Here is a 14,728-nt window from a genome sequence, read left to right on the forward strand (position 1 = left end):
AGTTCTGGTGGGTACAATGGTTTGTGTTTGCCAATGTTGAAGTTTTGCTCTGGTTAATGGACTTGATGGTCATTTCCCCAGTCATACAATTCTATTTGTGGGTGACTTGATTTTCCAACAGTTGCACCTTCCTTGTTAATGCTTCAAGTGTGCAGGTCAAGGACAGAAATGGTTCAACATTATAACATGTTCTGAACCTAGTGAATAAAAAGCAATATTATTAACATAAATATGACTTTTTGCATTTTTTGGAATTGTTTCTTTCAATGCTGTTCTTCTTCCAAACTAAGGAAAAATTGCTCATAGTATAAAAGTTCTTGGTTTGTGACCACTTTACCTCTAGATCCAATAATTTCTTTGATTTGGAAGATGTAGCAATATTTTATTAAACATGGTAGTTTTATTTAAAATTTATAGTAATATGTTGTTCATCAAAAGGATATTGTTCTTCATCATCATTTTGAATTTCTCATTGGCATCAGTCTGAAACAGGATGATGTTTTCACATTCACACATGCTCTCATCCACTGTGGACACAGCACAGACACAAAGAACACATCAGTGACAATAGAAGTACTCATTTAGATTAACTAGAGAGAGGAATTTGTTAAAGTGGATACTAGTAGTAGGTCTGCTGTTGTAGCAGTACTCTCCCATTGATTCATTTTACATGTTTGATCTTGAAAGCACAGTCAGTTACAATTGTAGTAAGTCCATTATTATTAGTATCTTTTTGTTGTACCTTTGCATATTTGGAGAATGTCCTTGAGTTTGTCTGTGATTTCTCCCATTTTTTCAAAGCCTTCGGTGTAAAACAGATGTTTTTCAATTGGCTCTGAGGCAATCTCTCTCAGTTCCTGTTCAACAGCTTTACCAATGCCTAGAGCATATATGGTAATCCCTAGAAAACAAAACAAAACAAAAAAGAACATCATTGTATGATCTTCTTTTTTTATACTAAACTTTAGTTAAAGATTCTGTCATGTGCAAAGGTAGTACTAGTTATTAATTTGTACACTACTCCACTTTTTTTGTATACTGAACTGATACAGAATTTTGAAACTATGTATTTGCTTTGGCTATATAGAACAATGGAACAAAATACAATAAAATACACTGAACTGAACAGTTTCCACAGCATGACCTAATGATTACACTTACCGGATTCTTTTGCTTTGGCAGCCCACTCTGACACATCATCCTGAGACCTCCCATCTGTAAAAACAATACTCACACGCTGAACATTGGCTCTAGCGCCCTCTTTTGGTGAAAAACTGGTCTGAAACATGTGTCTTAAAGCTGATCCTGTTAATGACCCCCTCCCCATGTACTGTACTTGGGACACTGCCTGTTTGACGTCCCGGGCCGAGCTGAACTGGTCTAAGGTGAACTCAGTTCGGACTTTAGTGGAGTACTGGATTAGACCCACATGAGTCCCTTTCCTGGAAACATCGAAAGCATCAACAATGGTGTTTACAAACTGCTTCACCAGTTCAAAGTTGGCAGGACCCAGACTTTTAGAACCATCAATGATAAATACAACGTCTATGACACCACTGTTGCAATCTGGCTCTGGGAGGAAAAAAAAGAACAAGAAAAAATGTGCGTTAATTTTACCTTTGTGTTGGAAAATGTCTCATGCATTGATTTAAAAATTACATATAGCCTCTTTATTTAATTTGTAGAATCAAATCCTACTTTTGCAGCTCTTTTGGTCCTCTGCCAGTGTAAACCCTTCAAAACATTTACAAACATATGAGCCATTAGTGCTGACGCACAGATGCTCACAGCCATGGTCCACCGTCTGACACAGGTCCAGACCTGATAAATAAAATCATCAGAACATGTACATGTGTAAAGCTTGGACTGGCTAGTCATTATATAAAATACTTCTACACTTACTTTGACATGTTTTTCCATCTGCTCTGAGTTTGTACCCTTTCTTACATTTACAAACACAGGAGTTTTCTGTGTTTTCAAACTCTTGCTCACATCCATAGGTTCCACCAGCACAGTGATCAATCTCTACAAGAAAACCAAAAAGGAAAAAAAAGTTAATTTGGTCAACTTTTAAACTTCCTTGAGATTGAATATATCACAATGAGGAGTAAAATAATTTAAAATTTTGATAGATGACTAGTAAAAAACAGACAGAAAAAGTGAAATCCATTCCATTCTGCACCCCTCTCTGCATTTGCATACACATGAATGGTCTGTGCTCCCAGACTCCTGTTCACAGCCGTATTTTGCACAATAGTCAATCTCTGTGAGAGAAATCACACCATTTGTACAGACTCCATAAAGACGTAATTATTAACCCAAGGTGGACAAAAAGGACCTCTTGAATTAATGGCAGATTTGTATCTTAATAGCAGGAAAGTGAAGTCTCATATAATACAATCAATATTTGTACAAGGTAATACAAATTTTCCATTACAGAACCTACTTTGGCATGTTTTTCCATTAGGGCGGAGTTTATATCCTTTTCTGCATTTGCAAACACAGGCTTTTTCTGTGCTTTCAAACTCCTGTTCACATCCATGCTTCCCATCAGCACAGTGGTCAATCTCTGAGGGATAATATCACAAACACACAACGTTACAATCCACTTCTAGTTCATTCATATAAGATACACTTTGTACTTTTAATCTGAATGTGGCTTTAATACTCACTTTTGCAGGTGTGTTTGTCTGGATTGAGCACATAGCCCTTCCCACACCTGCAGATGTAGGACTCTGGGATGCTGATACAGTCCTGCTCACAGTTATGGAGACCCAAGTCACAGTAGTCTATTTCTGTAGAAAACAAATGTTCTTTTGACGTCTCCTCCAATAATTTATTATTTGCTTTTGAATTAAACTCATTATACAAAAAGAAAAAAAACAGTTTCATCTTAAACATTCTGCACTCAACCAAGTCTGATGTCAAACCTATAAACCATGGCAGTGAGAACAAAATCAATCCATGACATGAAATATACCCTCCCACAAGAGCAGACTGATTGAAACAGCACACATCCTTTAGGAAATCGCTCGCTTTTTTTTGTCAACGTACACCACACCCACCCACCCATCCATCAGCGACTGCTAACTCTAGTTTATATTGGAAGAAGTCACTTTTCCTCTGCATTTTCATATACCTAACTACAAAATGTCCCCTTTCCACAAAATCACCTTCATGTCTTTTTCCCCAGGAGCTGTAAAACTATCCTTATGCTTACGGTTGCAGGTCTTGTTGTCGATGGTAAGCTGGTAGCCTGGACGACAGCGACATTCATAGCCATTAGGGATGTTGGCACAAATGTGTTGGCATCCATGCTCCACCTCAGCACAAATATCTTCAGCTACAACACAGACATGAAAATATGTTATTCCTAAACATTAGAAGAGAATTTCAAACAATTTTTTTCACATTTTTTTGTACAATAGAACTTAAAGAGGCTATTTATGTTTTACATAGTTTACAGGACTAAAAGAGCAGTTTCACAGAAGAAGAAATAACAAGAATCCAGGTCCATGTATGTTATTGCATTTCTCACCTCTGCATGTTTTGCCATCTGGGTTGAGGATGTACCCGGTTCTGCACTTGCAGCGGTATGAGGCTGGGCTGCTCACACAGATATGCTGGCACCGATGGTCCACCACCTCACACATGTCTCTCTCTAATAAGAGGAAATACAAGTCTAAAGCAGGTGTGTTGGCTAATCAATCTTAATCATTTTTTTCAAATGTTTTAAAAGGTGTTAGATGAAGTGTAATCCGATGAGTCATACCACAATTGTCATATATGTTTGTGATACCAAATCAATACCGGATAGGGAAGCAAAATACATATTGGCAGTAAAATCTACAACATATAGACAGCTGCACCCAGATTCCTTACCTCCACACAGTTTGGACTGGAACACAGAGATCAGAGTTTCCATTTGACTGAAGTTGGCCACAAGATGCACATGCTCTGAATGTGGCTCGCTCCCAATGGCCTTCAGTGTGTTCATATCCACTCGGCCCACTCCAATGGCAAAGATCTGTATACCAGCCTGCCGTGCCTGTGCAGCAACCTCCTCCACCTCATCCTGTGGTAAAGGAGGTCACAATTAATTGATTTTACAATATCATAAGGGTTTAAGAAAATACATTTTACATTTTATCAAGGCTACCCTGCCCTCTGCACTCGAAAGCAGTTGTCCAGGCGAGGAAATAGAGCGGTCCCTGTTTGTATTTGATATTTTAATTATGTTTATTACCTTGTCTGTTTGAGTATATTTAAGTTCATCTGCTATATTTATATTTTATGTGGTATTTATATGAATCTTTTGTTACAGAGCTAAAACCATGCGTTGATCCCCCCATGCTTTGTACAATAAATCACTGAACTGATTGCTGCTCATCTTTATTCATTTCTTGGTTTCTCAGTCTCACCAGTATTCATCCAAATGATATTTTGATACACCAAAGCAACTTTTTTCTTGCTATGCTTATGATGAAGATGAAAAAAAAGAAGTAAATATTACTTGTGGTCTGCCATCCGTCACTACCATCGCGATTCGTGGGATCAACAACTCCTCTGGGCGTGCTCCCTCCTCCTCTTTAAAAGCCGTGTCCATTGTATACTGCAGTGCCAACCCAGTCATGGTGCCAGTGGCCAGATGCACCATATTCTTGACGGCTCGTTCCACCTCTTTCTTGGTGCGGTACGTGTTCAGACTAAACTCGTTCTGGACCACGCTGCCATACTGTAGTAAGCCAACTCGAGTTGCATCTTGGCCCACGTCTAAAAACTGCAGCAGGTTGATGATGAAAGTTTTGACTTTCTCATAGTCGCTGGGGCGGATGCTGCGGGAGCTGTCAATCACAAAGACGAAGTCCAGTGGCATCATTTTGCACTGGGCCGCTGAAATGATATTGGACATAAAAGGGATAAGGGATTAAAGAGTCATTAAAGGCTGTTATTATAATAGGGTTCAATTGTGGTTCTAATCTTTTGTTTAAAATTCTCATCTCTGAAATTGGTTGGCCTATCTATTTGCTTGCGTCCTGTGAATGTTTATTTTTATTAACCAATGGCTATTTCATTGTTTGAATTTGTAACGAATCCTCCACCATGCTGCTATACTGTTGTAATTTTGGGCTCTATAAAAATAATTTTATAGAAATTAGGAAATATATATTTTTGCTCATAAGCTCAAAAATGCACCAAACAACCTTGATGGAATGTACAGAAATCCTTCATTTAAACAAAAATGTCATATATCTTAGGGGGAGAAATGCAAATCACTCACTTGTTGGTTTGGCTTTGTGCTTTTGCATCTGATTTTGACGAGGGGCAGACGTTGGTTCTGGACGTCGTCGTTGAAAGAGAAACCCATCACAGCTCAGAAAGCAACAGAATACGAGGACCAAGCACCTCATCCTGACAAGATCTTGGAGCTACAGGAGCTTTGATGGTTAATGGATGAGACTCTGAGTACTTCCTGTAGAGTACTTGCTGTAGTCCTGCTAGGTAATGAACAATTCAGAAAATCAGTTCAAAAAACAATGACAACATGCCTGGAGTTTGCTCCAGTCTATGGGTTACTCTGCGTTTCTCTCATCAACCTAAACCAATATTACCTGGTTCTGACCAAGATCCAGAGTTAAGATCAGCGTTTACGTGCACTTCCCTGCACCTGCTCACTGCTCCTGACAAGATGGACCAGCGGCAGCACGGCCTCAAAGACCTTGAGATCTCAAAACTGGAAACATGGTGCCATGTGAGTTGAATATTTAAGTTAATGGTTTTTGATAAAAATAGTAGGAACTTTCACCTCCTGCATATTTGACCTGTCCAGTTTCAGATTTCACCAAGTGCCCGTCCTTCAGAACAGACCGAAGCTTTTACTTGTACTCTCTGGTACTACAGTAATTACAATGGATAAAACTAGATAAATTCACATATTGTAAGAGAACAATAACATTACATTTAAATGTAATGCAACCAGTCGAGACCTTATAGGCCCAAATGATCAATACTTGGTAATTACATGAGTACTGTACATTGAAATGTATTTTAAAACTTTGGTTAGATTACAAATTGAAAACCTACCTAGTATTTCAAGGTTTCAAAGGTAGTCATCTGAACAATGATTTAAAGCTTAAGACTTCAGAAAACTGCCATGGATATCAATAGAAGAAGATGTAATTTACCTTTGAACTTTACTAGAATGATATCAAGTTGAAGTAAGTCAAATCTGGGGATCCCTTATCTAATTAGATTTTCACATTGCGTTAACAGTAGTCCAATCCCATCTGTTTTTATATAAAGCCCACGCAGCACCATGTTCTGCTTTTTCACTGTGATTTAAGACCCAGATTGTTTCCAGGTCTGGTTCAGATCCTGATCTTAGAATTAGATCCAAGTCTAATTCTCCGGACATTTGTGAGCTGTCATCTTCAGTGCCATGAACACAATACACATGTTTCTCTGCACCAAAACACATTCAAAACTACGGTAAATAAAGACTGTCCAAGGAGGAACTCGTTCAAATTTATCCTGGTTAAAAGGCTGTGAGGTGAGGTACACCAGGTACTGTAGTATGAGACCCACTGACCTTGTGTGTGTGTGTGTGGGGGGGGCACTGTGGATACTGTAGTAGCTACCCTCACAAGTTGTGAAGAGAATGTATAATATGGTGTAAAGCACCTTAATGTCCAGAGTGCTATAAAAATCAAATACATGTATTAGATTTATTATTAGTATTGTTGTTGTTGTTATTAAGTTGGACACAGCTATAGCAGTGACAATGTTAAAATTTTAACAATGTTTTGGAAATAACAGTTGTGTGCCTTGCTTTAAAAAGCGTTTTTCTTTGTTATTGATGCAACCTCTGTATACTTTGAAGTGAATAGAGTTTTAAACAATTTTAACACCTTATAGTGATGAAAGCCAGTGACGACGCTCTGTATATTGTTTATACACTCCTCTGGACTCACATGTATACAGTTACAGCTGATCCGGGACCAGCCAAGGGGCAGAGGAGCAGTTGAACTTTGAACTTACATCTGTTAAAGTGTCTCTGCTCCTGTCTGTCACTCCAAAACATCAACAAAATGACAAACCCATGCAACACTTGGACCTGTAATACTGTTTTTCCATCAAACTTTCCTCATGAGATATCCCTCAAATTACCAAACAAAATGTACTGAACAGGAGTATCTGTTTTGCTCATTACGTGCAGGTCTAGCTTTTTCGTTATGTTCATGGAAGAAGGTCCTCTGTATTAGTAAACAATGAACACGTGCAAAGTATGTAGATATCCCAAATTTCTGTTTTCAAAGTAACTGTGCAAGACTTAGTGTAAAACTTTCTATGAATGCATTAATCAATAGATTTTACCAAACAAATGTGTGTAATGGGATGTCCAAAAGCTTGTACAGAGGTGAATCAAACTATAACTATGAACTTATTTTAGAGAGATCAGATGGTGTTTTAATATTCAAGCCAATAATATCAGTGTACAGCACATGCATCAATAGAATAAAATCTTACCTTACTCTTTTGTGCTAAAATAGAGTATTTCTAAGTTTTGATATGTGTGTCCCAGTATGTTGCCTAAAAATCTTCGTCGTAGAAGTAGTAGTAGATGTTGTACGTGCTGTTGTACTGTGGTGGTATAGTCTCTGGACAGACACACTGCTTAGATGTCTGTGGTTTCCTCCTCCTACTCTCAAAGTTGAAACACCCCTTTGGCCAGACTAAGCAGATATGAGTTAGTTTTGGGGAGTATGTATGATGCCTTTCTATAAAATCAGTTATATAATCAGTTATCTTGTGTAATAATTCAGTGAAAGTGTTGTAGGAATAGGAAGGGCAGCCACGACTACATTTTTCCAAAGCATCAGTTTGAAGAGAGAAACAAAATGAGCAGTGTGTATTTCTAAATATAATAGATGTGTTTAGTTTTAGTTTGGCTCATTCAAGGCTCATTAAAACAGGAGTTTGTGTAAAGACTTCCTTTGTAGATCTCAGGGTGTACCTCACATAGTTCAGTCATATTTGCCATATACAACAAGCAGTGTGGTTACTGTTAGCTAAGGTTTTCTTGTCCCAACTACTTTAATAGATAAAACCAAAAGAATCAATTCAAATAGGCACATACCAGGAATAGGCTTTTTGAATTATGACAACAAGGTGTTGGCCATATCACAGTGTATTTTATGTTTATGTTACAGACAACCACAAGCATCTTCAATAAAACTAGACTTTATTTTAAATGTATTAACAAATGTCACATTTTACTTGTTCATTCTGTCAAGTCCTGTGTCCAGGAGCAGCTGCCAGTACATCTGGTGAAAGAGACCTTTCTGTTTACATAAACCACAGGTTTTTCCCATTCACTTTAATTGTAAAAACACAAGTTCTTCATCATCCCCTCACTCACAGAACCACGATTACCTGAACATTACATATTTATCAGACTCGAGAACATGCAACTCTTACAACAACCTGTACAATGTGACTTTAGACAAACTGATGCCAGATCAGTGGGTCCTGGGTATATGTAAGTAACACACAATCTTTTACAAACAATAAACAAACATATTTAATTTATGGAGGTCAACTCAACACAAACAAAACAATATAATGCATGATATGTTTGGTGTATACTAGGCTGTGCATTGCATCACATTAGATTTGAGGTCCATTTATTTTGGGAGCTTATAGTCTGTACGACACTTAAAAATAAGTTCACATCATCATCACTGTAAGATTTTGGATGACGGCAATCCAACATGATTATGAACAAAGACAAATACCTTAGCCATATGATGTAGCCAGAAACATAAAAAAGGCTTGTAGTAAACAAAAACACAGTATAAGAATAACCTAATGCAAGTACTAAAATAAAGTAAATCTATCCATCTTTGCAGCGCTTTTAACTAAATGCCAAATATTACAGTAGTAACTGTCATGTTTGTTCAGTTTTCCACTATAGCCAAAAATAACAACTGCACTGAAAACTATTACTTAGAACTAAAAACGTTTTCATGCTTGTAAATCCTTTTCCCACAGATTCAACCTTTGTGGGTAATATAACTTCAATTCAACCTGAAGTCACCCATGTAAAACGGCCTGCTATGACCATACAACTAAATTTGTAAACTACTTTCAAACTGAAATGAAAAAGGACTTGGTCAAGTATCAAAGCCAAATACAGGGTACATACATGATGACATACATACATGTCATGCATGTTTTACTTTAACTCAATAAAACTCAAAGCATTTCCAATGCTGCCGATGAGCACATTTAACTATTTGAAACACATACAAAGAAAAAAAAAAGTAGGCTATATTTTCTAATGACTTATACTGCTGATAGCTAGCAATCCTGTATTATTGAAACACTAATATTGCCAAACTATCTCACAATTCTAACGCTAATGTAATTTTACAAATTTGTATGATTGATAGCGCCCGTTATAGACTGTATATCCTTTACTGTGAGGCAACTCTGAGACAGTGAGATGGGTTTGCTAGGTTTTTATTCACACCGGGCTCCCAGGACATGCCTGTGGTTCAAGCTGAGACAGAGGTGGAGTATGAAGGAGGAGGAGGAGACTTTTCAGGAGGGAAAGCCACAGTATCGTCATATGGAGGTATCAGCACCTGTAAGACAACAGTCAAGCAATTGTCTTAATTAACTACAAGTCTAACAGTGAACTAGTGCCCACTATCCAAACAAAAATTACACAATATATACATACATATTTACACAATGCAGAAGGGGTTTTCATTAGCAAAAAGTGGGCCAAAACAGACTGCCACGCTGTCTGAGTCTTTGTAAACCACAGTGGGATTGACTAGAATTATGTCAAACCAAAAGCTCCTTGAAAGGAGCACTGTAGTGATGTGCTACAAACATACATCTACATTTACACACCAACTAAATAAATTATTTAGACAAATGAACATCATGCTAGTCATGTTTCAATAAAGGAAGTTCTCTATAAGATTTTCCCAAACACACAGACTTTGCTCAGAAGGCCTTCCTCCACGCAGTGTGAAGTACACATCAATACATTAAAATGGACTCAGTTAATGGTTAAAACTTTGTATTTGTTTTAGATAACGGCACTAATGTTCTTTGTCCAGAAATAAAAAAAAAAAAAAAAAAATCCAAAATTTTAGCACAGCACTTGCCTGAAAAAGAAATCTATAGACCTATAGTCTCTTGGGAAGAGTCATTCAATACACTTTGTTTTGTGGCCAGGTATTGACAAAAGTATAAATAAAATGCAGCATGTCTAGACCTGTGGTTATTCTACAACTATTCAATAAAATAAATTATGACTACACAGGTGGAAAGTAAATACATTTTGCACATGTTTGGGCAGTAATTCACCTCATCTGGAATAGATTAACCCCTTCACCTTTGTGTAGTAGTCTATGGGGAGACCCAATTACACACCTCTGTCCCAAACAGAAATAATGCAGGAGCCCAGAGATGAAACTAATGTTATGAAAGGGAATATGGCTGGTTTTGTATGGCACTTTTTAAAATGAATGAAGTCAGCAGGTTGGACTCTGTTTCAAAAGAAATCTGCTAAATCCATTAGGCTTCCAGTCACCCAGTATTGTTTTCTTAGTGGCTCTGATTTACAACACTTTGCTAATTAATGTTTTATACTTTCTTTCTGAAATATACTGCAATAGGCCTACATCCTCTGTTAAAGAGTATTTCAGATCTTTGTTATAATAATTAGACCCTAAGTGTAATTTTATAGTGAAACTACTACAGGAGGAGCTGACGGGGAGAGATTTCATTCTAAATAAGATTCAGAGTGGTAGAAATGTCCTAGAAGCAATTGAAAGGTAGTGTAATGACACTTATAAGGTGAAAATAGCAACCAGGATGAAAGTATTCACCTACAACATCAAACCTGGTAATACGTTGACATGAGCAGAGGTTCAAGCTGCCAGTAACAATTATTATTTTTTCCGCCTCAATTGTCTTTTCCATTAAACTAAATAATACATGTGGGACCAGTGGTGCAGGGCTAGTCCGGAGCAACCTGATCTGATACACTCTACTTTGTGTTATAATGTCTTCACCAGCACCAACAGAAATGACATTCTACACATAATAGCTTTACAACTGCCAGACAGAAAACTAATGCAGACTGAAAGCCTGTGAATATTAGATCCCAGTGACATATTTCACCTTCACCTTTTTAGTAACTACACTGACTTCCAAGTTTTAATGTGAAAAGTTTAAGTGTCTTCACCATGTTGGCAATGTCTCTCTGGATTTCAGGACTACTTCACAACCATTTTCACTGGTGAGCTCCCATCCCATCCTGAGACTCATCAGAACAGGAAACATTTTTCCAGTCTTCAACTGTCCAATTTTGTTGAGCTCGTGCAAATTGTAGCCTCTTTTTCCTATTTGTAGTGGAGATGAGTGGTACCCGGTGGGGTCTTCTGCTGTTGTAGCCCATCCGCCTCAAGGTTGTGCGTGTTGTGGCTTCACAAATGCTTTGCTGCATTCCTCGGTTGTAACGAGTGGTTATTTCAGTCAACGTTGCTCTTCTATCAGCTTGAACCACTCGGCCCATTCTCCTCTGACCTCTAGCATCAACAAGGCATTTTCGCCCACAGGACTGCCGCATACTGGATGTTTTTCCCTTTTCACACCATTCTTTGTAAACTCTAGAAATGGTTGTGCGTGAAAATCCCAGTAACTGAGCAGATTGTGAAATACTCAGACTTGCCCGTCTGGCACCAACAACCATGCCACGCTCAAAATTGCTTAAATCACCTTTCTTTCCCATTCTGACATTTAGTTTGGAGTTCAGGAGATTGTCTTGACCAGGACCACACCCCTAAATGCATTGAAGCAACTGCCATGTGATTGGTTGATTAGATAATTGCATTAAGGAGAAATTGAACAGGTGTTCCTAATAATCCTTTAGGTGAGTGTATGTTTCAGACCATTTTAACCATATATTTGAAAATCAACTTTGTTTACACGAAAATGGCAAAAAAGCTTTGTTATTAAAATACCATGTACACATTTTTGAGGCAAAACATGATTTAGTGTTTAGTGACAGTTTAAGAAGCCTGAAATGGTGGTCTGCCAGAAACAAACAGCACAACAGCATTTCTATTTCTTACTAATTAATGAAGGGGACTTACGGTGGTGTCATTGGTGGTGATATAATTCAGTATTTCTGTAGTGCCCCAGCTGCTCACGTACACATAGCATCTCCACACACATAATATTAGGTAGGCCTGTAAACAATTACCAACAAAATTAAACACAGTATATGTACTGGTATACTACACAGTGAAAAACCTGTGCCAATAAATAAAAAATTAAGTGAACTGTACCTTGACAATGAGAATACAGGTGATAAAAAACGCCACAGCGACAGCCATGTACTCCACATCAACTTCTTTGTCCAGAAAATTATTGGGCTACAAAAATAATTTTTAAAAAGAGTTCTGGATGTTGTTTTTGCATATTTCCCACATAAACAAACACATTTTCTTCTACTCACCAGCTGTTTGACATAGTCCCGGATGGTGCTGGGATTAAAAATAAGGCACAGAGCCACAAGACTGTTCAGGCAGAAGTCAAAACACTCGTAGCACAAGAATGGGATAATCCAAGCTGGTCGCAACTGGATAAACGATAGAATAAATATGTTTTAAGTTCATATCTGTAATTACTAGACCTGTCCACATGAAACATATACATTCCATTGTACTGGCACAGGTTTTGAGAAGACAGGTCATTAGGTTACAAGATTAGTCCGTCTGATGACGAAACATTGATAATCAGTTACCTTGAAAGCGCCATATGTTGCCATGCCACTTATGATTATCATCAGCAAAGAAATGGCTGAGACAATGTATAATGTATCTGAAAATAAAAAATAAATACACTTTTAATTAAATGTTTACAATTAAACAGCTCATGAGTAGAGATGACTAGCCAAGTTGAAATCAGCAGAATTATCTAAAATCTTCTATAATTAGATAATTCACAGTCTAATGCCAGCAGCACAATCCATGTTCCCTGCACACCTGCGGTGATAAGACTTTGTACAGAACAGGAGGCATGGAGTGACCTTATTGTCACTTTTCATTCACATTTTGTTTATTTTGGACATTCCCTGTGGTATCTTTTTAAAGCAATGGTCCGTACTTACTATCATCATCTATGACATCCAGGCCGCTGGAAAACTCGGTGCTGATTAGTTGATACATGTGTGGATCCCACAGTGCAGGGAGCAGGATGGTCAGCACCACCATATTGAAAAGCTGAAAATTCAAAAGGTATCATCAGTGTTGTGCGTTATGCTGTAGTCATCCATACATGTTTTAACATGCTCCTCCAATAAATAAGACAGAGGAGAGATGCAGAAACAACTTAGGTAAAACTATAAGTATTTTTTTTCTAAATAAAATCAGTTGTGCTTAAGTTTCATAAAGACCAATGAGTGGAGGAATGAAAAGTGTAATTTGCTCCGCCACTGTGGCAGTGGTGATTTTGGTAGCTTCTGTTAAAAAATTAATAAAAATGAAACACTGGGCGGCGCGAATCCTGGATGATGGTGAAAGACGAGGCCACTTAAGTGACACATGATCCTTTGTTTTGATCTCAGTGTGTTCCCCTTGATGAACAGCAAATGGAAATTTCTTGAATAAAGTGTGACACAGAAGCTGCTCACCTGCTACCTGAGGAGGCCTACTGTTCATTTATTCATAAGAAGAGAAACACTGGATTTTTCCACAAGATGAGTGTGAAAGGCAGAACAAAGATAACAGAAACCTATTATAATAATTATCCTAGTAGTTTACTTGATTTGATCAAATTACATAAAAGCGGTCTATAACATTACTGGAAAAAAAACATTAATATCTTTCCGTTTTGGCATAGCAACAACAGCCTGTATCATGGTGTGTTATGGATGTGAATGACAGACAAACAGAAGCATGCTTTTCGCCACACTGGACACTGCTTACATTTCTATTAATGAACAATATGTTAATCTATCAACACTATCTCGGTCATATGCAGGACGCTGTCGTCACGCTAAATGAACGATGTTTACAGTAAAGCGAAGGTGCTTACCATGTGCCAGACACCGAGGAGGATGGTCCCTGTGCGGACATGGCAGCACAGGCAGCAGCTGGTGGAGGACCGGAGCCCCGGAGACAGCAGCGACATCTTTCCCCTTTATCTTGACCGATGCTCTCAAAAAAATAACCTTACATTGATCTAGTTTCCCGTGAGAGTAAGAAACTTCGAGTCGATTCTGGTCTAATGTGGAGCTTGTGGAGAGATGCCGCGCGGCAGATGGTTGTCCTTTAAATGCGCTTCAGAGCAGATTAACGCAGACCAGCAGAACCACGGAAGATGAAGTTAGCAAAAAAAAAAAAAAGATGGAACTTCCGGTTTCACAATAAAAGAAACACAAACGAGGACCACAGGCTGTATTCATGCTAGTAAACTAATCAAAACTAGCTCCAGCAGTTGTAATTCCTGTAAAATTTATTGTAAAATTCTACCCAAGAACAATAAACATAAATCAACACAAAAAAAATTCCACTTAAGAAACAAGAGGAAACGTGTTAATAAGGTAACCAGACTTTTTACGTATACCATCTGACGCATACAACGCATACAACTTCTTTTTTAGCGTCCATTATAGCCTACCGCTCGGTCACTCCAATATCCT

The 14,728-nt window shown here is 38.0% G+C and overlaps 2 protein-coding genes across 2 annotated transcripts; both read right to left on the bottom strand.

Annotated features, from left to right (window-relative positions):
• Positions 1–12: 12 nt before the first annotated feature.
• On the bottom strand, positions 13–5,635 carry LOC117383848 (matrilin-2-like). Its single transcript, XM_055227660.1, has 14 exons — positions 5,613–5,635; positions 5,282–5,495; positions 4,514–4,893; positions 3,883–4,075; positions 3,539–3,661; positions 3,221–3,343; positions 2,673–2,795; positions 2,447–2,569; positions 1,903–2,025; positions 1,699–1,821; positions 1,162–1,572; positions 743–901; positions 444–527; positions 13–147 (listed from the first exon to the last, which is right to left on the bottom strand). The coding sequence occupies exons 2-14, from the start codon at positions 5,409–5,411 to the stop codon at positions 92–94; spliced, it is 2,151 nt and encodes a 716-aa protein (XP_055083635.1). The 5' UTR covers positions 5,412–5,495; positions 5,613–5,635; the 3' UTR covers positions 13–91.
• Positions 5,636–8,225: 2,590 nt separating this feature from the next.
• Positions 8,226–14,395, bottom strand: LOC117384078 (lysosomal-associated transmembrane protein 4B-like). The gene is made up of 7 exons (XM_033981351.2): positions 14,122–14,395; positions 13,196–13,307; positions 12,830–12,906; positions 12,542–12,664; positions 12,372–12,458; positions 12,177–12,272; positions 8,226–9,647 (listed from the first exon to the last, which is right to left on the bottom strand). Exons 1-7 carry the CDS (start codon positions 14,215–14,217, stop codon positions 9,558–9,560), a joined length of 681 nt encoding a protein of 226 aa, XP_033837242.1. The 5' UTR covers positions 14,218–14,395; the 3' UTR covers positions 8,226–9,557.
• Between the last annotated feature and the right edge of the window lie 333 nt (positions 14,396–14,728).

Source organism: Periophthalmus magnuspinnatus, chromosome 16 (assembly GCF_009829125.3).
Source record: "Periophthalmus magnuspinnatus isolate fPerMag1 chromosome 16, fPerMag1.2.pri, whole genome shotgun sequence".
Lineage (NCBI taxonomy): Eukaryota > Metazoa > Chordata > Actinopteri > Gobiiformes > Gobiidae > Periophthalmus > Periophthalmus magnuspinnatus.